The sequence below is a fragment of the Argentina silus genome (assembly GCF_951799395.1).
Source record: "Argentina silus genome assembly, chromosome: X".
NCBI lineage: Eukaryota > Metazoa > Chordata > Actinopteri > Argentiniformes > Argentinidae > Argentina > Argentina silus.
Window position 1 is genome coordinate 1,489,694 of NC_139653.1, and position 25,958 is coordinate 1,515,651.

Sequence of the window (25,958 nt, forward strand, 5' to 3'; positions counted from 1 at the left end):
CAAGACCGGGGGGCCCCAGAAGGGGCTCCCTTTAACCACCTCCTGGACAAGAAAGACAGATTTTGAGCTGATAAACTGGCCTAACCTCCCTATCAACCCTCTCTCAATCTCTTTCTCTAACCACTTTTATTAAAACTTATTAAAACATTTTCATTTTAAAGAACTGTTAATTTGATTTATTATTGTGACCAAGACAAGCTGTATCACTATTTGCCCTTTCCTGCTGAAATTTCTAATGAATTCCTGCAATTAAAGTGACGACAATCTCGACAATCCCTTCTTCTCCCTGGGGGAGACTAGCTCCCCTGAGTGGAGTGAGAAACCTTAATTTTGGAGAATGTGAAAAGTTAGGATGAAGCATGCCTCAAGGTTCTATTAAGTTGCTATAGCAACACAAAGCAACAGTTCCCTGGAGCAAAAGTATACTCGCACCTAAATATATTTCTAGCAACCACACCAACAGAATCACTTAGAGAGGAGCCACCATTAACTGGTGTGACCGTGGACCGTATCCTGCTACAGGTCACAGGGGTGCAGCCAAGGCGGCAGCGGGGAAGGCACTGGGACGTAGGTGGTCAGAGGCTAGACGAATCTTCTCGCCATCAGCTTCAGTTCTGTAAATAATTTATTCATTAGATAGAGGTGACTTGCTGATATCTGGGGACCTTGTACTCGGCCTACCAGAAGACAGGGTTAGCGTTGTGTGCGGCCCTCAAATTTAACTTTATCACAAATAGCTCGGCGGTTGCGGATGGGATCTTAGCAATTATGGATGAACCAACAGCTGACCCACGCATCACTAGAGTCTAGGTATTATGATTATTATTTATTCCATCGCAATAAAACTGGACAAAGAGAGTCGACATTTCGGCATTGTGCCTTTTTTCTAGACAAGATACATAGGCAGACATATGCAGTGCTTTCATGCTCACAGGTAACTCAGGTGGGAAGTGTCCCACCTGTGGCCAATAATTAAATACAACTAAATACTGTACTCGCAGGTCATTTTACAGTAGTCCATTGTCATTGTTGAGCCCTTTGGGTTTTTAAGTGTCCAGGGTATGGATCTAGTAGGATTCCCTTTGGAGAAGATTTGTGTCTATGTTTCTGGACATGCAAACAGCTGCTCTGACATGTTGCATCGCCTAGAACTTCAGGACATGAAGAGCTTGTAGAAAAAACAGCTTGCTTAATTGCTTTCTGCTGAAAGCTCTATGCTCATGAGCAGCAAACAGGCAGATAGTTTGACAAGGTCCTCCATTGCCAAAATCTACCCGCATTTGGTGGGTGGCAGTAGTCCATTTTTTGACCTAGTTGCTAATGATAATAGAAACTTTGTTGTCCACCACCATAATGGAACTTCTAAAGGAAAAAGGGCACGGAAATTAAAACGAAGCACAATGGTGACATTGAAATGTTCCTGAACAATATGTGGCCTTTCATTTCACTGACATTATGATTAATTAGCTGCTGCCATTAAGGCTTTTATTCCCTGCAACATCTTGTTTTCTTAGATGAATCATACTAAGTGGCTGAAACCCAGAAATAAGGGGAAGAAAAAGAAAGATATAATCATATAAAGTGCTATGATTATGCGAATAAGAAAATATTAAAGACATGCAATGGGCCAATGTGTTGACAATGTAGTTAGTAGACTATTTAAAGGCACCCTATGCAGGATTGCACCCTCCTTTCACTGCAATGGGAATTGCAATGACAAATTCAGAATAGTGTCTCCTCCTCTCTCCCTCCCCTTGCTTAATGCAAACTACTTCTAACTGAAACAATGAATCTGTCAATCTTTTTTTTTCCACTGAATGTCTTAGTTAAATCACCTTAACTTGCAAAGAACCTGTGTGGTTGAAAGTGCTGTCTTTATTTAGTTTGGAAACATTAACCCATTTGTGCCGACTGCTGCGCGACATCTACCGCCGGTTGCTGCGTTGCGCACATTTGAATTTACCGCCATTTTCGATTTGTCGTAATTTTCATGAGTGCAGCATATAATGCACTGTCATTGGTTCAAATACTCATGAACACTCATGAAAATTACGACAAATCAAAAATGCTGCGCTGCGCAGCAACTGGCGGCAAATTCAAATGTGCGTAGCGCAGCATCCGGCACAAATGGGTTTTAACACAGAAATGAGCCAACCAGCCGACACTCACATTCACTTAACCCTACGGTTCAAACAAATATCCTCATTCCCCAAACAAAACTCCGCCCAGAAACGTCCCAAACATTTTGGAAAAGCAAATTCAGGCAGAAAGGCAGGGTCTTAGCAGGTGAAAGCACAGTCACAGACTGCCAATGCATCATAAGTAATGATTCAGCATGGTTATTTAGTGACATTTTCAAGGGGGAAAAGCTACATATTGCATCTTTAATGCCCCACAAAAAAAGAAATCAGTCACTAAAATGGCTTATTTTATGTAGTATCAGCTTTGAGGACATAGAAAAAAAGTTTGTCTGAGATCAAGACAAGCACCATGTTCCTAATGAGGGCCAATGGAGTCGCTAGATGATGTCTCACAGAGCAGCGCTCAGATGCAGAATGATGGGCTCTAGAAAAAGCCTCATTGCAACCCCCCCCCCTCCCCCACACACACACACACACACTCTTAACAGCTCGCTTCACATGTAAAGCAATTATGCAATTAACATCCCAAAACATGCAGCCATAAACAGGCTCTACTGGTGGTGCTCCTCAGTAAGGAGGTCAGTTTACTTGAAACAGAATGTTTAATTGTGTCCTGTGCTTGGGTTGTGGCCTTTCTACCTCAACAACAAACTTAATTTCAATATTTGTGGTGAGTCTTGCATCTATTTTGTCAAGGTAATGACTTGGGACATGAAACAAAATAGCTTGTTAATTTGTTTATTTATTCATGATCTATGGTTTTCTTAAAATGAAGGTCGGTTTCCAAGAACAGAATATGTCAATGGGCAATAGACAAAAATCGGCCTATATGCATCTGTTGTCGCAGAACAGGGTCAATGTCATTTGAATAGGCTCAAGTTAAACTCGAATAGCTCAAGTTAAATAGGAATTCTATTTGGCCCTAGAAGATAAATGAATTACTTATTTCCCAGGGGATCAATATAAACCAACCAGGGGTTGTGCTCAAAACCAAACGAGGAAAGCCTTTCCAGTTGACCCTCCTTGATCTTCACACACAACAGGCTGCTGCCAACACAGCAGTGCTACCGCTCCAGGCTTACGTTCTCCACCACACAGCCATGACATAATCTCATACAATTCATCAAAACACAGTCAATGATCATTTCATCATTACCAAGGAGCTCATGTTAGTTAACCCATGATCATTTGAGTTGTTGTTGTTTTTTGTTTCTGGACATGCAAACAGCTGCTCTGACGTGTTGCATCGCTTATAACTTCAGGATATGAAGAGCTTGTGAAAAAACAGCTTGCTTAATTGCCTCCTGCTGAAACCTCTACACTCATGAGCAGCAAACAGGCAGATAGTTTGACAGGGTCCTTTCTCACCTCCTCCATAAGGAACAGGCACCATGTTGAAGGCTGAGTAAAGAAACACACATCAACAATAGCTTGCAATTCTGCAGCATTATTTGTTGATAACAAGTGGAAACATTTCTCTTGGTGTTTGGTAAACACACCATACTGTCTTTGGTTTATCAAATTATTGGGTCTAAGAACTGATAGGGATTGAAAAGGAGCAAGACTCTTATCCTTTGGATAACATAAGAGTGATTTTATTTTGGACTAAGCTAACAGAAGCACATAATCTATGCAGCGCTTTTGTCTCTGAGAGAGGAGTTTCCACTCCAAAAGCCTGAGGCATACAAACTTTTCAATACTGCTTTGGCCTATGTGGATAGAGCACACATTTATTTATCTTACAGCTTCAGAGTTGGGTGAAAGAAGAGTGCAGAAACAACAATTAACTCAATGTTAAGGAGACAAGACTTATCATTCTAAAAAAGGAGTAATACTGAACTATTGATTGGACTGTACACCTAAAATCAAAAGGCACCCTGTACGGAAATCATCACTTGAAACCAATGAGGTCATCTAATCAAGGAGCCGATCTGGGTAGGTAAACTCACTCCCTTTGACTCTTCTGCTCTGTCAGAGGGAAGCCAAGGGCAGCCAGGAGGGCACTGTTCTCATTAGCCTTCAGCATGTACAACGGTCCTGGAAACATCACGACTGGGCAGCCGGTTCTACTTTACAACCGTGCAATCGGATGTGAAAGCCAAGTAGCTGGCTAAAAGAAAAACATGACTAAGAATGCTCTCCACAAAAACATGAACTGTCACATGTTGTGACTGTGAGGCTAAGCCATGGGGACAGGTCTGGGCCCGAAGACACAGCGTGTAAAAAAACGTACCATCAAACTAACACTTATGTTCATGTTTTCCCAAACACACACACAATAGCAAAAAAACAGACCAGGAGACGGAATGGTAATATCATTAATTTGAGCTTTCACAACCAACTTCACACTTCATTTATCTGTCCAATTACATAAAATCCTTGGCAGGGACGAGGAGAGAGAAATCAGTGACGAAAGACTGAGGGCAACAATAGGCAGGGGCTTTTATCAGTATTGCAGCACTGACAGGTGTCTGTACGAGATGAATGCACCAACATGACAGAAAAAACCTTGGCCTGAGTGAGTCCAATTGCAAGTTTCAAACCTCAGCAATGCTCTGAATCTGGATTCAGAGCATCAAACCCCCAGGCTCAGGACATTGCTGCTGCATTTGTCAAAAACTGAACTTTAAATGGTTAGAGAGCAGTTCAGTCTAGTTACCCACACCAAGGACCAACCAAGGCAACAGCTAAGCATCATAACTGGTAAATGCATTACAGTGGGAGAGATTAGGTTCCAACATGGTGGAAACCCGAGACGTTCTCTGCTGCAGTATAAGATCTCTTGAAGCCAGTCAGAGCCGCCTGAGGAGATTAGAGGAAATAATCTGGCACTGCTACTTCCAAAATATTGTATTTTCACTCCCTTTGATCTCACATTTAAAGCTAATTGAACCAATGTTCAAGTTCTTCAACCTAAAGGCAAAACCATCCTACTGCCCTGGCCCTCCACCTCAAGCCCTTTCCCAAGCTGGTATGCTGATTAACGGTGGTCTGGCACTGCAGAGTGCATTCATTAGCATGCCTTTGCAGTTCAGCTTGCGTGACGCAGGTTCCAACGAGCTGAGTAGCATGTAGCTTGTAATAACCATTTAATCATCAGTAAATAGTTTCAGCACCGAGGATGGGGAGGGGCGGTGGGGAAACAACAATGTTCTATAATGGTTTTGGGCGGTTGAACTCGAGTGGGAATAGTGCTCATTCCATACCATTATCCCAGACAAATTATGAAACAGCTCAACCATTTCGGAGTTACGTCCCCTCCTCTTGGCACAGACAGAGACTGGAGTGCAACTCCCCCTCCCCTAGCTCCATGGCACTGACTGCACTGAATCTGACTGCCTATGGCAAGACATTCTAACCTTTGAGAGCTCTACAGCACTGGATGTGTCACAGCAGTTTCTCATCCCACTCGCCCCCAGTCCCCCCCCCCCCCCCCCCAAAATCATTTTTGTCAGTTGAACAAATGCATGTGCATATTAGGGATGTGAACATGTACTTGAGTACACGAGTACTCTTACCCAGTCTTGATTAGGAAAAATCCCTACTTGAAAAATCTTTTTTTTTTTTGGGGGGGGGGGGGGGGGGAGAATGTGAAATGCAAGTGTTTTTTTTCCTCCTCTGCTGTGAGAGAGGAGAAGGAGGGGCTGGTGCGCTCACACACACACACACACACACACACACACACACACACACACACACACACACACACACACACACACACACACATACACACACACATACACACACACAGCACTGCTCTGGAAGTGAGGGAGAGAGATCTGCTTGTTTTCTATTTGTTTTTTCAATCTGGTTATGGATGATAAAGTTGGTGAAGTGACTGAAGCCTGTTTTTCTTTGCCAAGACAGCACCAGTCACCTACATAAAAAAAATCGCTAGCTTTCCAGCTAACTTTGCTAGCTTGCTATTTTTTTAGTACACAATAAGAAAATAGATGATTAGTCAATTGGCTGACAAGACGATTATTAACCCTAACCCTAGTGCATTTATCAGTCAGGTGTTCATAGAGCCGATCTAGCAAATGTAGCCGATCTTCAATCGCCAGGTGCTCTCTGGTTTGATTAGCTATGACAAACATTGAACAAAAAGCACTGTCAAATCAAAGTTCTTTCCTGGCAGTGGGAAAATGTATGTCTAGTGCCAGTTAAGCTGAGCAAATACTGCACATCTCTGGAGCAGGAGTGAGACTTCCGTTACTTAAACACTAAGACTTTCATTCTATCTGCATGCCAGGCCCATTTTACTGTGCAACACTTCACTCATACATTCTTGCCCAGCCTCGAGAAAGCAAAACCATGGTGACGAGATAAAGAATGTGGAACTGTACAGTTATGAAACGCTGTGGCTCCCGAGGCCAATTATGATGGAGCATGAGACCTTTGAAACCTCCAGTGTGTGTGATGTTTAGAGCCATCCTCCCTCTTCTGCTCAGTTTGATAATCTGACCAAGCTCATGAATATACCATATGCTCCATCTCTAAAGAAAACTCCAAAGCTGTCAATACATCAGAGAGACAGGGAAGTAGGGTCAGGTCTGCGTGCACAGGAATTCAATTAGTCACACCCGCTGTCTTATCCTAAACATGCTGCTAGGAGGAAGCCACAGCTGAGAAGACAGCTGCCGTCACTCTTAAAGGCTTGCCAAGGACAAAACAGAGAGGATTCCAACACTCCAACGGGCAGGAACTCTGCTAATTATTTTATGAAAGTGGATGAGAGGGAGGTGTTGCGATTGAACTAATGGTGATTCAAACCAGAACATTCTTAATCCGGTTGAGGGTCTTTCCTTCTCAGGGGGCCCATCTCACTTCCTTCTAACGGAGTGGGCTATAGAGGTCCCAAAGCCTCCAAGGCGCTTCTGAGGAAAGGTGTCATTAAAGCAACCTGCTAGTCATGTCTTAACACATGTGGTCTCTCCCTCTCCACCACACAACAATCATTGAGGCGACAGAGGACAGGAATGTGTGGGTAGAGCAACGTCATGCAATGACCTATTTGGAGCTACCAGAATAACTACAAAGTAAGCAACGCTCAGACGCTGGCACTGCAATACAGTCTGAATTATTCCTTTAACACCAACTCCCACCTTCAGCTATAATTCATCATGCCTACGCAAAGAAAAAAAGATAGATGCTAAAGAAAATTCCAGCCGGTGTGGATCAGATTGCAATAATTGAGGCCCTATACAGGCCTGGGAGGAGTGGCGAGATGCCCCCTCCCCCCTCCCTCCCTCCTGCTATGTAACTGCATCCCAAAGCCTCACAGCAGGCATCATATTAAACCACTGCAGCATCATTATTTCAACCTATTGACCCCGGCTACTGTGAGATCCCTGCGGCATCCACATCTCAGACACAGTGTATATTATTAACAACAGGAGCTGTTAAGGTAAAAGCACATATTGATCCTGGCTGTGAATAAGATAGATTCGGGGGGTCAGGGGGCATTCAATCCTGCCTTGTAACAGGGGGACTTTACCCAGCTCCCCCTCCCTGATCAGCCATGTTTGAAAAATGCGTTTGTCACAGGGCTAACAAGAGGATGTCTGGAAAAGGATTTGTGTTTTCCCTTTTCTCTCTCTTACACACACACACACACACCACTGTCACTGCACTTCCTCTTGAGAATTGTCAGTGAAATCTTGCAGTGTCTTACATTACCACTCTTAAATCAAGCTTCATGTGGCCTGGGCATCTTTGGCTGACTTCCTCAAGGTCATTCATACTTCAAACAGGCTCTATAAATGACTCACATGAGCAAGAACAGAGCCTCCAAGCCAGCCACCACAAACTTTGTGTAAATACCCTTTGATGCATTACCTGATTCTGAATTCCCAAGTCACATAATGTACAGGCTGTTCGCTCAGAATAGAAGGCTAATAGCAGTTAGCTACCTACCAAAACAACCCTTTCCAAGGACCTCTAAAATATCAAATAAAATGTAATTGTATTGGTCACTTACATTGCATACACCGTAAGTGATAGTGACATGATTTATGAATCTAGCTAACAGTCAAAAACTCTCTAAATCAACAATACAATATAATAATCTAGTAATAAAGCAATGAGTAATAATAAAGCCATGACAGCGGTAGTGCAAACATAGTGCAAACATAGTGCAAAAGGGTGCACTGTAGCAGCAATGACTGTTCTCACAGTGGTAGGTAATTTACAGTGTAGTGCAAATGTTCAATAAAGTACATACGCAAAAGAACACATTTTTCCAGAGGGCATACTTGTGTAAAGAACATTTTGTGCTATGAGGCGCCAAATAAGACACTGACACCCAAATCTGTAACCCTGAAGATGAAAGCTGCATCCAGTTGACAAACCATTAGCTCCACGCTGCTGCGATAGCATTTAGGAATTCATCCCTGCCAACACAACTCTCCCATTTTCCAGGGAAGGAACAGGGTTTGATCAATGTGAAATCCTGTGACTAAGTGACTGAGGGAAAATAAGGGGACTTTGGGAACAATTGATGCTCGACTTTAGGGCTGAGTGGTATACCGTTTCTTTTTTTTTTATTTGACTAAACCGTCAAAAACATTGTTCTGCTCCTCTCGTCATAACATAGCAGATGGTGTGCTGCAACAGTTTAATTCATAACTTCAACATGAATATAAGACCCACTATGACACTTTGGGGTCCAATACTGATTTATGGGGTTGGGGGGGGGGGTGGACATTTATTTATTTTATGTGCACATGAGAATTTCACATGTTCAGTGCACTGCATATTGATATCAGTGATTTGCTGTTAAATTTAACATGTTGTGACACAGTTTGATCGTCTACTGAATTATTTTAGTTATACTCAATTATATTTCATTTACAAAAACATTCAAACCTTCACTGTGAAAAGCATTCTTAAAACAGTGTTAGAATACCCCCTGCACTTTCTGATTGCCAACCACTGCAATTTCCAGTAATGGTTTATCCCAGCCCTCCCCCTTTATCTAAGTGGTAAATTCCGCATTCTACACGGGAGTAAACAAACCTGCGTCGTGCAGTACCCAAGCTGCTTGTGACAGGAGTTAGCTAGAACGTCTGACTCTGAAATTCATGGATACGAGCTAGCCATGTTGACTAATTAAATAAATTATTAGTAAATAATGGTGACTCTGTATGCCGAATAACTCTTGTTCAGTAACATCCTTTTAGTAACATCCTTTGTGCTAATTGACTGCAATCCAGAGCTAACATTACATTGCCAAGTTCATCTACTTGAGTAGGCACTCCAGTTTATTAATTCATAAAAATCCATATATGTATATATATATATATTGCTCTGGAAAAACCCATTTACACAGATTTTCTATCATTTCAGAATATGAGGCTGACGCACATCTTCGGTGCTTTATCGGTGGAATTTGTGCCGACACATATTTTGTAAAAGAAAGTATATATCGGTCGATAATATTGGTGCTCCGATATATCTGTCAGGTTCTACATATGACAGTGGAGTCCAGCAAAGAGAATAGACGTCAGATGAAAAGAGGAGAATTGATATGAGCCTGGCTCAGAAAGGAATGCCATGATCCTGTATTCTGAATGGTTAACAGACTTCATGGCTATGGTGAAACAGGTAAGTACAGTATATGCAGTGCAGTGCAAATAGGCTTATCAAATTTGTGACTGTCTGAAGAAGTCACAATGACAGCTTACGGCAATTTTTTTAATAATTAGAATTTTTATAATTAGAATGGTAGCCGTTGTCCACCCCGGAAACTAGTAAGGTAGCCACTGCAGGCATGTGCAGAGAGGCTTGACAGCAATAGGTTTCATATTTAATAAATACATTTTTTAAAGTGGCTGAACGAAGTGGAAGTAAGTGGGAAGATATTTTAAATTGTGTCAAGAATGGTTTTATTCATGCATACAGTATCGGCAATTATTCACGAGAGCAGAGGATCTCGTCAGACTAAAAACGTTTTACGAAGAGATCGCAAGACCCTAGAAATTACACATGTTAAGCTAAAACCAATAAGGACATGGTATAAACATCAGTGAAACATGAATGGATGCTGAGTGAACCCGCTGGCTCACTTAGGGTTCTTAGGGGTACCCCTGTATTGTTGGTGGTAATGTTTTGAAATGATGCATACTTATTAAACATATTTAGAACTTTAATTATTAAGAAACAAACAAAATGTTTTTAAATACTGTGATATGATATTTAGGCAATATCACCCAGTACTACTTCTTGCCATACAAGTGCCACTCTTCAGCTGCTAAATGTCAACGCAAACCCTGCATCAATCTCAATGCCTATTTCCTGAGCTGGAGGGTATAATGTTATTCATGTACCTCATTTCCATCGTCACCACCACAAATCATAAAGTCAGTCATGAACCTTGCAGGGTTGAGTGAAGCAATTAAATATCAGCTCTGTGTCATTTCTGGTGGCCTATGCCTTTGCTCTAAGCGTCAATTCCTTCAAGAAAAACGAAGTGAAGACTAATTATGGGCAAACATTTGAGCAAGAAGCAAGCTTGAGATGCACTTGACATGCATCGGACTAAAACGTAGGCAGAGAAAAATATTTTCAGTCTTTAAATCAAACAAATCAAAACAAAGACTATTTTTACAAAGTCAATTTTAGACTATTGCTCTGGGATTTGCAGTACCACATTAAAAGAAAACTAAGTTCCTTGTTCCATCTTTCAAAGGCCCAGTTTGATACCCTTCACTTCAGAAGCACTCTCTTTGTGAGAACCACCCCCAGGCCTTCTTCTTAATTATAACGTGGTTATCTCAGACATCAGTAATATGCTCTGTGGACAGAAGTCGTCTTGAGCCCACTGTTCAACACTAATTGGGCCTTCCACTCAAGAACAAGAAGGGAACAAGGCGTCTGAAACCACAACCATGAAACCAGCTCACTATCCTCCCTCATTCTTAATGCGTCATTAAAAAAAAGTGCTGTGTTGATTTGAGTTCAAATAAGGCAGTTAAAGTTTTCTAGTTGTTATGTATTGAACAAGTGCACTTAGAGGAAAACAAGACACTCACTGCCAATAGGCCTATTCTTAAGGACAAATACAGGCTACTTTGGACTGTTTGCACAACAAAACAATTATAGCTAGTTATGAATGTGAGAAAAGATGCCTGCAAAAGGTTGCTGAACAGGCCGTTATTACAAGTGCGTGCCCTCATTATTGTGCCCATAAATCACCAACAACTATGACTTCAACCTATTCTTAATTCAATAACCTTAAGATCATGTGGTCCCTTGTGCAAGACATTATTTTAGAGAGGGCTCCTGTCCTAGCAAACCCTACCACGGAGTCAAAATGCCAACTTAAAACCATTTGTTGAGTGTTGTTAACATGTAGAGTGGGGTGGAGTGGTGTAATGCCAATTCTTTATGTTGTGTTTATTTATTACATAGATGTCATCTTAAAAGACATCAAAAGCGCCACATCAGTTTCGTTTTCGCTGGCCTATCAACATCAATGTAGGCTAGTGCTATTCAATAGATAATAAACAGTGTGTGCGTTAGCTAGCTAGTAACACACTTCTCTGGTTGTGTTGATATATCTGGTTTATTCATACCAGCGGGCTAGCTAGCAGGCTGGCGGTCTAGTTTAAAGAGAACAATGAGGCGAGTCAGCTCGCGCCAGATAGGCTACACCTCCAAAAACACATGTGTCAATAAGATCACATAAGTTAATAAGTGTGGAAAAAGTAGAAAGGAAAAAGGTAAAGACACTATATTGTCATTCATTAGGTAAGCCATGTAAAATAACTATTGTTACTGATATTGCTGTACAACGACTGGGCTTTGCTAGGTAGCTTGGATGTGGAAAAACTTTTGCATTGCTGCAGGACGTCGGCAGTCCGCCGCCATAACATTCACTCTACAGACAGTGAGCCAGGCGCCAGCTAGTTAGCTTAACAAAATAATCTGTGGCTCTGCATCTAGCTAGCTATATCAACCAGCTAGCAACATTAAAAACAATGCATCTGGAAATCCACCAATGTTCCGCCTCTTCACACTAGTACGGCCGTAAAAACAAATGCGTCCACGTCGCTCACTCTAATGAATAGGAAAATACAAGGAGGAAATCTTAGTGGCAACTGGCGTTGAGGAACGATACAGAGCTAGCGAGGTTAGCCTCAGTCAGTACTGCACATCTTCAATGTGCTTCAAGTTAAAGAGGACAGACAACATATCACAAGTAAGGGTGGTTTATTACTCACCAATGTTCCTTTATTAAGGACAGCTATCCACACGACACGCCAAATGACACAAAAACATGTAAATGTCTAAGTTAAAGTCTAGTTGACAGCATCGCTTGTTCATCCGCCATCTTCATTCAGCGATCGATGCATTCTGCCGAAAACTCGGGAGCGAACCAAAGCCACCAAGGGGAGGAGGGAGATTTGGTAACATTGTACCCCCGAAAACAGATTTTTATCTTGTAAAGTTTCTGCAAACGGTAAGCAAATTGATTCGAATAGCATTTTAAAACAGAATTTGTTTGGTTTTTGAGTGTCAAATGTTTTGATTACATTTGCTTGATTGTCTAAGCAAATATAACACCTCCCCTAACACTAATAGATTGATTATTCCCTGTCCCAAGTTTAGAGGACACCCCCCTCTCAGGTGTGTGAGGGACATGCAAGGTGTTGATCTGAGTGGTTTTGATACGCTGACCTTATATTACCTCACATGTTTCTATATCGCAATGCAGCTTATTATACTGCAACTGTGTGACCAGTATTTACAATGGTGGTACTGTAATAATGCTGTATTTCAGATGGAGACCCCACATATGCCAGTGTTTGTTTAGGGCTGAACAGACTTGACGAAAAATTATAATTAATTATTAATTATATTGATTAAATCACATCACACATCAAAGCAGGGCAGGGCAGGGCAGCCTTGTCAGTTTGAACCATTTCATTTAACAAATGACCCTCTGCCTCCATCTTGTGGTCATACTGGAATCCACCAGGCTGAGTAGATGCACCAAGCGTTGAAATCATGTTGGAATGCATTTTTACAGCCTCAGCTATATCACTGTCGCAACACAGTAGTGTTGGGGAAGCTACTCTGAAAATGTATTTAACTAGATTACCAATTACTTTACAACGAAATAAGTTGAATTACACCAAGCTACCCTTGAGAGAAATATAGTTTGTCAAACTAAAGCTACTTTGAAAAAGTAGTTAACTACATAGAAACTACTTCAACCAACAGATGATAATCAGTTACTGAAAGATGACCAGTCCATGAGACAGAAAGCATCCGATTGAAATGCTCTGAAATAACTGGGAGAGAGAAAAATGGTGAGGTGGAGCAAAGTGAGGAGGCCGTAGGCAGTGAAGTAAGAAATAGTAGGGAAATTTAAATTCAAGGGCTGGAATTGAATCATTGATTAATTCCAATGATTCGTTTTGGAAAAATGTAGTGACTAATGACAGTAGCTTAAAAAGTAGTTAACTACAGGACACGCTACTAGGATTTTAATATAGTTTAGCTACCACCAAGCTACTGCAAAATGCAGTTAAACTGATAGTTGAACTACATGTAGTGGAACTACTTCCAACACTAACACAGTTGCTTTTCCTTTAACCTTCACCATTAAGACCAATTTCACTTTTTAGTCTGTAGATTTAGGCGGTTAGTACTAGTAGGTTCTAGGATATCTATTGGTTGATGACATCACAGGCATACAATAATCTGTCAGCTGCCTGTCTCTCACCTCCACATGAAATTACATGCAGCAAGTTACATTTTTGCAATGATCTTTATTAAGTAAACTCTACATTTCAGTATTGCTTTATCTGTTCATTTTTTTTATCTTTTATTCTAAATTACAACCTCTTGCAATCAGCACAGTGTGTATTTTTTTTAAATATATATATATATATATATATATATATATATATATATATATATATATATATATATATATATATATATATATATATATATATATATATATATATATATATATATACACACACACACACACACACATATACATATACACACACGCTTTTTTTCAACCAAGCTACACTTTAAGGAATACAAAAATATCACAGTACATTTCTACTAAGTCACTCCCATCCGTGAGGTCCAGACTAGAGCAGGTTTGGAGGTGTGGGTTTGAACACAGAGATCTGGCAAGGCCCCTTCTAGAAGTAGAGTGGACAATGGACATGAATTCCAGAGAAACAGTTGATGGATGTAACCTGGAATAACATGTTAAATCACCAACAAGCCAATATGCACAATACATGTGCTGGGTACATGTGCAATTCAAGTCCACTTATCTGCATACATCTGATCGTGATATTTCTGATTGGATGTCTGAGCAAAGATTCAGAGGAGCCCACTTGCAGTTTGGTCCAGCCAGACCCCCGTATTCCTAGCCCCAGACCTCTAACAGCTGAATTGGGGGGAAAAAAAATAAAAAGGAAAAAAGGAACCCAAACACTACTCACATTATAATCTCTTTCTCTTCAAATTCATTATATTCTTTACAAAATATCAAAAACAAAAAACACTGAAGAATCCTCACCAGTACTCAGGTTATTATCATATTAAATGTCTTTTTTTTTTTTTTTTTTACATTTTTTATTATTTCAACAAACTTTGTTTTTTGTCTGTTTTTTTTTTTCTTGTTTAAACACTGTCAGAAAAACTCAAATTCAAATCTGTGGTGACTGGTAGAGGCTCACTCCCCCCCAGGACAGAGGAATGTTGCAGTATGAATCTGACTTACTCAGTGGTTTCATTTCAAAAGAACAAAAAACTAAACATCAACAAAATAAATGACAACTTTTACACCCCAAGCAACCAGAGCATCCTGGCGGCTTCTGGAGAGTGTAAGTCGGAGACAAGTGTCAGGGAGAACATGAAGGGATCTATATATATATATATATATATATATATATATATATATATATATATAGATATATAGATATATATAGATATAGATATAGATATATCTTGTTTAAACAAGTTACAGGAAGTTACACAGAGACATGAACCATGATAAACGGGTGAGAGGCAGTTGTCAAGAACAGAGACAAGAGTAACCATAAGCTGATCTCCTCTCAGCTTCCCTCCCAGCACACCTACCACATCTAACAGGAACAGGTTGGGTGAATGGGGTTGATTGTGCTGCCTGTGTGCTGTGTTGGATGTGTACGCTATGGTACATGGGGAGGGGGGCGTTATGTGAGGGGGTGGTGAGGGAGGGGTAGGAAGAGTGTTCAGGGATAAGAGGGGTAAACAGAGAAAAAAAACATGTGCAGAGGGGGCGTGGGGTGGGGCATTCCCACTCTCCTGCTCCTCCCCCACTCCAGCACCCCCCCAGCTCACAGTCACGGGGAGAAGGTGGCCATCTCCAGGGAGATGCGCTGCCACAGCTCCTTGGTCTGCTTGCCCCGCTTCAGGTTCTGCAGCACGTCATTGAACTGCATCATGCCCACAGGGGTCAAGCAGAAGGCACCGCGGGCACTCCGGATGATGTTGACAAAGTCGTCGTAGTCAGCCGGGGTTAGGTGGATCAGCCTGTGGTGGATGTACTGCAGGGAGAGAACAGATGGGAGAATGAGTCCGAGGCCAGAGCGGGGTCATCTGTTTGACAACGCAGATAGAGTACATCAAGAGGTCACAGAGGTATCATCGCTTCATTATGGCGTAGGCACACAGTGTGTTTGGTGATGTCTACATTTGTAATCTAATCACTTCATCTCAGGGACTGCCTTCTACTGTGCTAATGAACTAAGGACGACACAGAGCTCCTCCGGTGCAGCCTGCTTCATTTTTACGTCTCAGGACAAATATGCATCATAATGAGGTGAAACAGCTGAATTATTAATAGGAATAATTTCAGGTCCAGGGCACGTTAAATTGCTCACAATGTGGGGCTTAACGGAGTATGACTCTAAAAGGGCAGGTACAGTGCCCTCTACGGTACCGAGGCAATTTTGGTCATTTAAGGAGGAGAACCTCAGGGTAAAGCTGTTTGTGCTCCAATAGTCCAACTGTCCATTTGCAATAGAAACAGGTGGTAATGGTATGGACACAGCGGAGAAACCACTTCCAGAGAAAGACAGTTAGTGAACATATCACAGGATATCCAAAACGACACCCAGCATATGGAATTAATTTCCCCTCCAGTGACCGAGTAGATGACTCACTGTCAGTCATGGTAGATTTCCGCTCAAGTACAGCCCCCTGGACACCTCGTCTCATTAACTGGCTGATGATGGAGCGTGGAGGAGAGCCTGTGTCACGCTGATACCAACTAAATTACGAACACACATTGTGCAAAGCATGTGTATAGCGAGACAGCAAAGCATACTGGAGGGCAAGTCAGCTGACACTGGCATACCTGGGATGGAGGGTGTGTATGTGTGCATATGCGTACACATTAGGCACAGCAGAATTGTGAACACTCACATATAAAGTCTTACCCACACAACAGGCTTACTGAGCCTCCAAAAGGCGATAGTGACTCAAACCACAGCATTGAATTCTGGGCATGCGCACGCACCCAGGGGCCAATGTGCCTTTCAGATTTGCAACTGTCAAAGCCTATTAGCCACTGCTTCGTCAGTGCAGGCTATCCAGTGGATGCGCCACTCCGAGTCTCCCTCTCCAGTTTGAAGCACTCCGGCTTTATCAACAATTTATATAAGAAACGTCTCCTCCAATGTTTATAGTCCCTCAACCGTGCTGCTGCCAACACACAGAATACTCCTCGACTGATCAGTTCCTCAACTGCTGATATGTCATAATATTAGGGCATTCACATAGCGGCAGAGCCTTGCCTTTTATTCAAAGCAACTTTTGGCCAATACATTCAGTATGTGCAGCCCTAGAATGTTGCCAGAACCCACTCCAGGGGAATGATAGACTTGTATGGCTAGTGCTGTAGTGTCTGTCAGTTGAAGTGTTGAGGTGCGTTTACCTGAAGGTAGGCCTGCTGGCAGCGCTGCACCAGCTGGTGGAAGGCGGGCGTTCGGAGGTGGGCGTGGATGTGGGCGGGGTTGAGTCTCTGGAGGGCCTCCATGATGATCTCCTGCAGGACGAAGGGGCTGAGCACACCCTTGGCAGCCCCCACGCAGAACTGGTACACGTAGTTGACGCCTGGACAGACAGGGTCAGGGGAGAGGAGGAGAATGAGGTCTATGCTGGCACAGTCAGAGCAACTTCATAGCCAAGAAAATCTACAGGCTAAAGACTGCATCACAATGTGGGGCTTAATGGAGTATGACTCTAAAAGGGCAGGTACAGTGCCCTCTACAGTACCGCAGCAATTTCGGTCATTTAAGGAGGAGAACCTCAGGTTAAAACTGATGGAGAAACCACTTCCAGAGAAAGACAGTTAGTGAACAAGGCAATGACACAGGTGCATCAATACTATACAGTGCCCTGCATAGGTATTGGGACAGTGAAGCATTTTTCTTTTGGCTCTATACTCCACAAGTTTGGATTTGAAATCAAACAATTACTATGGAGGTTAAAGTAGGACCGAAGTGGGGGGGTTTCTTAATTATGGTGAGAATTCTTCAGTCATCCACTGTAGAAGTCTTCCTCGCCCTACCAGTCCTTTTGCAATTGTTGAGCTCACTAGTACTTTATTTTTTTCCTTTTTAATGATGTTTCAAACTGTTGATTTTGGCAAGCCTAAGGTTTTGGATATGTTTATGATTTTTTTAAATGACTTTCTTGACTTTTATTGACACCTCTTTGGTCGTCATGTTGACAGACACCAATAGCACTCAAAGGGCACAAACAAACCCTAGAATCAATACTAGACATTGACAGCTCTTAGGCCCGCACAAATGATGTGATGGAACTAGGGATGGGCATGATCAATCGACGATCAATTAATTGATAATTAGAATTTCGTCGAAGACATTATTTTTTTAGTCGAGGAAACTAGGCTTCGCGTCGTGCCAAACAACTCCGCTTACCTGTTGTAAAATCAGCGAAACCCACGGCCTCTTGGGGCTTATTGCTTAATTTTACCACACGGGGGCAATATTTGAAAAAAACGCCACAGGCCTACTCAGTTACCTGCGAGTTTCCGTGTATTTCAAAAGTAATCATGAAGAGGTTACGGCGAAGTGTGGTGTGGGACCATTTTGTTTTAAAAAATGACTTAGTTAACTGCAAACACTGCGAAGCTGTGTATAAGTATAACTCGGCCACGACTCAAATGATGTACCACTTGAACAACGCGCATCCGACCCTGGTTAGTGGCGGTGCATCCTCCTCTCAGTCTCAACCTAGCATCAACTCGGTGTTAGCACGGAGGAGCTGCGATGCACAACGAGCAGAGAAAATTACCCAAGGGATCTGCAAGTTCATTGAGATGGATATGCTGCCCTTGAGTATTGTTGAGGGAGAAGGTTTTCGAAAACTGATAAACTTATTGGAACCAGCATATCACATTCCGTCACGACGTACTATCACCAGACTGATAGAAACTCACTACATACTACTGTAAGTTTAACTGCCACAAGAGTTGTTCATCTTGTAATAAAGATCTCAATGAGGAAAACAGTGTTTTTGTATTTTCATTGCATTTTGAATATAGCCTAATAGTGAATTTTAATATAAAAATATTAATGATTAATCGAAAATCGATCGTTAATTCTCCCGACGATCGACTAAGACAATTTAGTCGAATGCCCATCCCTAGATGGAACACACCTGGTTTACCAGAAACACGTCAAGCCAATTATCCCATTACTTTTGCGGCTCTGAAATTCACAGTAACTACAACCTTTTGGAGTATAGAACCAAAAGAATAAAAAATGCTTCACTGTCCCATTACTTGCGCAGGGCATCTATTTCTCCAGCTTTTTTCAAAGACCACTAAGAGATTAAAAACTGCAACGAGAGTCAACGATGGTGAGTTGTGGCCTTTCATCCACCCATGTTCCCCTGCCCCTTCCACTCACCTAGCCGGGCAGCCAGGCCCAGGAGCCATTTGACATCCTCTGTGTAGGGGGGGCTACGGGAGAAGTTGTTCGGATGGTCATTGTGAGCCCTCCTGCCCAGCATCTCCAAGGCCAGCATGCCTATCGAAGAGGACTCAGGATCAAGTATCATGTTTTGATAGTTACTGTTTAAACTAAGCCCCTTACGCACATACACAGCAAATGATTACACATTAATATGTTTACTGGTAATTTTTTTAATCAAGAATTACAGAGAAAGAATCTTTCATAACTAAAACACCTCAAAGCGTAGGAGTCTTGGATCCTCACCAACTCTGTAGGCCGAGTGCAGATAGTGAAGGCCCTGCTGGCTGATTGGCTGCTCATCTTCAGCAGGGAAGGGGGGGCTGACCAATGCAGCGGGTTGCGAAGACATACCAGGAAGAGATGTCCCTTGAAGGGCCTGGATTGTAGGGCCAGGATGGACACCACCTACTGGATACAAGGAGGAAAGAGATACCGCTCCTGAGAATGACAGTGCCAAAGAGGGGAAATTGTAAAACATTGATTAACTTAAAACATTTTATTCAACATTATAAAGCCATTGAATGGTAAAGATTAAATCCACTTGCATGACCATGAACTAATTCACACATGCAAATACTTGGGTTCACAGTAAAGCATTACATGAAAGAACACAACAAAGGTCATATAGATATCATGGAAACAAGTGGCACTGTTGTCGCCACACAACTAAGCTTCCCATACAGTAACAGCAATACACAGAACAACATATTGCAAGCTGCTTGGCTTCTTTCATTGGGAGGTCTGCAATTAACCCACTAAAGTGTGACTAGGGAATGCTATTTTAACAGTTTGGTAGAAAAGGCATCCTCCTTGTAAAGGTCAAACAAGCAGCCCATTTCTATGGTCACCTTACCTTTGGCTTTGATCCACAACAACAATATAAAGTGTTTTTAGCACATTAGAAAAAAAACGTGTCATGATTGTCATTAAATCAACTTGACACAATACAGGAATGCTTTTTCAATTTTGACACCTGTCTAACTTCACGAGCAATAAAGTCAACAACGCAGTCCCACACATGATGGCGCGCGCACACACAGAGACACACACACACACACACCTGCTACTGTGGTGCTGAGAGGCAGGCCGGCCTCGGTGTGGTACGGGTGGACGGAGATCTGGGTCATGGACGGCATGGGAACACCTGGGAAGGTGACCGCAGTCCCCGCCATGGGCGGATGGGGGCCAGTGTATGGGTACTGGGCACCGATAAAGGCCGGGTGCATTCCCTGAGAGGGCACACAGACACACTTAAAATCAGTTAGATGCTGCTCTCGGATGCCGTCGTTGCCTGGCCAAAAAAAAGAGCTCGTCATTAATGACAAAGAATCTCTCAGATTCCCCATTGAGCTTTTAGGAGCTGGAATGAAGCCTGGTCATCAACATGCCTCTATTCACTTTATTCACTCCATAGTCATCAAGCAGATGTCAATCAATATATTCCCCACCATTTGCTCTTTGACTTCCTGACACGCACACAAGAAAGAATGGGATTTTGAAAATCATATTTTCTTTGAAGTCAAACACACCGGTACACCGGTGCATACTGATGGCAGCCGTCCAGTTGTCAGTGGATTCTCCTTCAAACTCAGGAGTTTCAATGTCGTCTTTTTTCTTTTTGTGAAAAGGTTCCTTCATTTCGACCTACCTCTTCTGTTCCATCCCATTCAGTTAAAACTTTGACATCCGGCTCCCTCCTGGTGTGGGGATCGAACCAGCAACCTCTAGGCTACCTGCCGCCCCATTGATGGGGTTATTTGCGTGAAGATCGCAACATAATTCTCAAACCAAAAACAAGGACATCAATAGGAGTTCATAAATAAACAGTTTTCTGGGCTGGCTGCTCTTATTCCTGAGTCATGCAGTAGTGCAACAGTAGTAACAAAGCTACAAACACAGCATCCTGTACTATAGTGATGTGAACTACTTTTAGAAAGGTTTCTTATATGAAAGAACACTAGTCTAGTAATTTACTGTATCAAATGTCAGATCTGGGCCAAATATAACAGCTTGTTGTACACTCCAGTCGTCCAGGAAAAGCATACAGCCTCTGAGCTTTTATTGACCAACGACCTGTAACCTACTGTGACTTCAGTCAGTGTTCAGTCAGTGTTCACCCCCCTGGACTTTTTCCACATTTTGTTGTATTACAACCTGACTTTAAAATAGATTTTAATTTATGTTTTTTGTCACTGACCTACACAAAATACCCCCATAATGGCAAAGTTAAAATATTGTTTACTAATTAATTAAAAATGAAAAGCTGAAATGTCAGTAAGTATTCACACCCTTTGCTATGACTCCTAAATTAGCTCAAATGCAAACATTTCTTCAACAAGTCACTCAATAAGTTGAATTGAGGGGTAAAGGATACAAGTCCATGTGATTTCGGAATGAAAGGATTCATTCTGGTCTCTGAACATGGTGTAATTGATTCCTATGCAAATCAGAGACCCAATAAAACATTAATTCCAAAATCACATGAACTATTATCTTTGCACTCTGACTCAAGTCAACTTGAGCTAATTTTAGGAGTGTTAAAAATGTGAAAAAAGTCCAGGGGGGTAAATACTTACTGAAGGCACTGTATCCGCCTTGTCTCCCATTCTTATCACCCTTCCTTTGTCATCAACAGTTTTTCCCCTCTCTCTCTGTGCATATCCCACCACCACACTCCTATCCCAAACTTATCAGCCCCTCTCTCCCCGTCTCTCCGGGCAGTTTGTCCCCCCTGCCACTCTGTCCCCACGGAGCGGAAGGTTCCAGACATCCTCTTACCTGTGGGTAGGCACCCCCTGACACGGGAAAGACGTTGGGCCGGGGGACGTGCTGAAGCGGGTGGCCCATGTACTGGGGGGTGCAGACAGTGGGCATGTGGGCCTGGATGGTGGTGTAGGGGTGCAGACCCTGGGCGTGGGGATGGGCCATGGCTTGGCCGGGCATGGGGTGGGACTGGTAGATGGTGGAGCCCACCGAGATGACGGGCATGACCGCCGCTGTCGTCACCGAGGCTGTCACTGCCGCAACCCCCTGGGCCTCCATGGGCCCGCCGTGGCCGCCGTCCAGCACCCCACAGCCCGTCTCTGGAGGTCTCCTACCGGCCCCTCCATTGGCTCCACAGCGACCCGGCCCCTCACGCTGGGACCCAGAGCCCCCACCTACAGTCTGCTCGTAGAGCCAGTACCACTGGTGGGCCACCTCAAACAGCACCTCAGGGTACACACCTCCCCCCTTGGCTGCCTCCTCCACTGCCATGCAAGCCTTCTCCAGCATCACGTTGTCCTGCAGGCAGGGAGGAGAGGACAGGCAGAGAGGGTGGACATTATCACTCTGAAAAGGGCTTTTTTTCCTTGCATAGCATGTATGAACACTACATGGCCGGGCATGGGGTGGCTTGGAACATGGATTGTTCTTGTGCTATTCATGTTACTGTGCTATGAAATTAGTGTCTGTTATCTTGCCATCATATGTCTGTAGAAACAGAACAGTTTCCTTCAGTGTACACTCTAGATGTATTGTTTCTTGTGTGTGTGTGTGTTCTAACTAACCTGTTCTTTACACTGCACCAGGGCCCTCTGGATCTCGTTGGGGTTGAGGGCGTGTGCGTGGGGCAGGCAGCTCAGGGCCAGCTCGGCTGCAGCCCGCACCATGTTTGGGTCCCGCGCCCGCGATGCACGGTCTGCCAGGGAGGCCACCTCAGGAGGGGTCAGGTGACCGTCCCAGCACTCCACCAGGATGTTCAGGGCAGCGCTGCCGATCTCCATGGCTTGGCCTGGAGGACAGAGGAACACAGTCAGGAAGAGGTTCGCTCAGCTATCAGTCTCTGATAGCCTGAATACGATAAACAAGGCAGAGAGAAGCAACAAATTGGCTGACACATCCAGCCATACAGGTATTAAATAGGTGCGTGTACTGCTGTGGACTGGGAGTTTTTTCACTCTATAGCAAATGAAAACATTTAACAGGGATAGTTCCCCCCCCAGAATCAAGCTTCGTCAGCTTGACTTTGGACAATCTCTGAGGTATTAAAACATCTGAGAAACATCTTTTTTTTTTTTTTTTTAGGTTAACAATTTAATTCCCTTAAAGCCTAAAGTAGAGGAGGGGCATGCCCCTTCATTCCAGCCACCCCCTCACCTGTGATCCAGGAGACATGAGACGAGTAGGTCCTGGAGAGCCAATTGGGTGAGACAAAGTTATGCAGACCCAGGGCGTACAGGCCGATCTCAAAGGCACAGAGGTGCAGGTTGCGGTGGGGTCCCTGGTGCCCCCCGCTCGCCGACGGCTGGGTGAAGATGGAAGTGGAACTGTTGCCGCCCGCCTTGATCAGGACGGTCTTGGCCAGCTCAAAGTAGAAGTGGGCCGCTGCCTCTGACGGCTGGTTGGGCACATGGGGGGCGTGGCACTCTGGACGACGCCCTTTATACCTAAGAGAGGGTGTAAAGGGGTATGTTGTGTTGTAGAAGTACATGCATGATCCACTGGTCATTCAGGCTACAACGCCCACTGGGGACGAGTGACACAATTAACACAATTAATGAATGGTCCCTTTGCATGTTGCCATTCGCAAGTCACTAGTGTGTGCTATAATCACATGTCAAGGTATGTCGTACTCACTTTTCATTTAGTATTAGTAGGTGGAAGTTATCTATGTACCTGCTGGTGTCGGTGCTCTTTGCCCTCGCTCCGCCTCCAGCCCTACGAGAGCCACTGGATGATGAGGACCCAAGCGAATCAGACGAGGAGCTGCTGATACTGTCGCTGTCCTGGCCCCTCCCCCAGGAGGCTGCGGCCCAGCCCCCTCTGAGCGGGCGCCGGCTGAGGGTGGGGGAGCTGTCAGAGGTGGTCTCGGGGGCACTGCTGTCGATGCTTGCCATACCTGGGACACGTAACACGTAAGACAAAACATCTCTCCAACTTCATTCACAGCCAATGTCTAAGGCACCAACATTACAGTAGTTCCATGTCGGTGGAATCGTGATTAACAGGCAAATCTCAAATTGCACCCTATTCTCCATGTAGTGCACTACCTTTGGCCAGAGTCATACAGCCTCAGTGAAATGAGTGACGAGGGTGTCATTTGAGAGATGGCCAGTGTCTGGGTACCTGTGTGTTTCTTCTTCTGGCGCACGGGAGAGCCCCAGCAGCGGCCGCTGTATGCTCCCCGTCCTCCCAGCGCCAGGCGGCTGGGCACCGTGCCCTCGGGCTTGAAGGGGGCAGTCTCGCTGTGCTGTTCACATGACACAGACTGGGCGCCATCTGCCAACACAGTAACAGGAGATTTGAGAATGTTGAATCAAGAGTAGGGACAGTGGGCTAAAAAATAATTCCAATGATCAAATCAAATTGTATCGGTCACGTATATCGCATACAGCCATAAGTGATAGTGAAATGCTTTCTGAATCTAACTCCTCGTACAACAGTCAATAAATCAACAATACAATAAGGTAGTAATAATATTGTCAAAGGTCAATAGTTTAGCATGGTTATGCCTCATGGACAATACGTTAAGCATCAAGCATGTTCTAATACAGGCCCTTCACTCCTCAGGGAGCACCTCAAGGTTGCATGTTGTTCACCCTGACATTTCCCTGAGTGAAGAGGTGCTAGTGGGAAAACATCAGAGGTGAAACTCTTTCTGGGATGACGGCATGACGTGACTAAAAACACACACTCAGTCTCCCCAAATTCTCCCATGTCACGCCCCTCCTCCGCACCCTCCACTGGCTCCCAGTAGCAGCTTGCATCAAATTCAAGACACAAGCCCCTCCCTACTTGCAAGCAATGGTTAGCCCCCAAACCCCTGCAAGATCACTCCGCTCATCCACCTTGGCTGCCCGCCTGGCATCACCGCCTCTACGTGGATGCAGTGGCCGCGTTACTCGGTCACGGCTTTTCACTGTCCTGGCGCCCCGCTGGTGGAATGAGCTTCCCACAACGGTCAGGACTGCAGAGTCACTTCCGATCTTCCGCCGTAGATTGAAAACCCATCTCTTCAAGCTACATCTTAACAGTACCTCCTAAAGACCGCTTCACCCTCACTAACCCCCCCCTATACTAACCCTAACCCCGAGACCTCTTCTCCCCTGCTACCCCCCTGTACAAGTTCTCTCCTGCTAATAAAATATATTAAAAAAAATTTTTTTTTAAAATAGCCTACTGGCATTACGATTGCCAATGGCCCCTGGTGTGAGCATTGATTACTTTGTCTTATGATGACTGTTGGATAGATGATTCACTTACTTAAAATGTATTGTTGTACGTCGCTTTGGATAAAGGCGTCTGCTAAATATCATAAATGTAAATGGACAGACATCATCCCTCACCTTGCACTCTGGCCTCGCTGACACCATCTCCTGCAGTGGCGTTGTTCTGCACCCCCAGCGCTGCCTGCTGTCCCGCCGCTACGCCACTGGCCACCGCCTGCACAGAGTTGGAGGAAGAGGAGGAGCCGGCCGCGGGGCCATGTTTGGACACACCTCCGGCTCCACCTCCAGCCCCGTGGGCATGGCTGTGGGCATGGGAGTGGGTGGTGTGCTTGGACGGGCTCCTCTGGCTGTTGGCCGCAGGCTTGCTGGAGTAAAAGGAGCTAAGAGTCTGGGGCTTGTGAGTCTGGCTCTCCCTGTTCAAGAGCTTGTCCAGGATCTGGAAGAGAGGCAACAGTAGAGTGGAGTGATGGCCATCAGCCTGCTGACATTTTACAGCTCACACACAATGACTAAAGTCATGAACATTATGTAGTGCCTAAATTTGAATTTTGGGTTTCGCAAGTAAAAGATCATAATCTTAAACA

General features: G+C 43.9%; 1 protein-coding gene and 1 long non-coding RNA gene across 2 annotated transcripts in view; both read right to left on the bottom strand.

Annotated features, from left to right (window-relative positions):
- LOC310823413 overlaps positions 1-12,480 on the bottom strand; it is a 68,421-nt gene extending 55,941 nt beyond the window's left edge. The window contains exon 1 of the long non-coding RNA XR_014554940.1: positions 12,365-12,480. This is a non-coding gene — a long non-coding RNA (uncharacterized lncRNA). The remainder of the gene's footprint in view (positions 1-12,364) is intronic.
- Positions 12,481-13,922: 1,442 nt separating this feature from the next.
- Positions 13,923-25,958, bottom strand: part of zswim8 (zinc finger, SWIM-type containing 8) — a 31,063-nt gene continuing 19,027 nt past the window's right edge. Inside the window, exons 17-27 of the mRNA XM_083694419.1 lie at positions 25,492-25,810; positions 24,272-24,424; positions 23,822-24,044; positions 23,303-23,592; positions 22,714-22,937; positions 21,944-22,447; positions 20,226-20,394; positions 19,409-19,570; positions 19,100-19,219; positions 17,098-17,276; positions 13,923-15,706 (exon numbers count right to left, since the gene is read on the bottom strand). Of these exons, the coding sequence (XP_083550545.1) occupies positions 15,503-15,706; positions 17,098-17,276; positions 19,100-19,219; positions 19,409-19,570; positions 20,226-20,394; positions 21,944-22,447; positions 22,714-22,937; positions 23,303-23,592; positions 23,822-24,044; positions 24,272-24,424; positions 25,492-25,810 (2,547 nt within the window). The 3' untranslated portion in view covers positions 13,923-15,502. The remainder of the gene's footprint in view (positions 15,707-17,097; positions 17,277-19,099; positions 19,220-19,408; positions 19,571-20,225; positions 20,395-21,943; positions 22,448-22,713; positions 22,938-23,302; positions 23,593-23,821; positions 24,045-24,271; positions 24,425-25,491; positions 25,811-25,958) is intronic.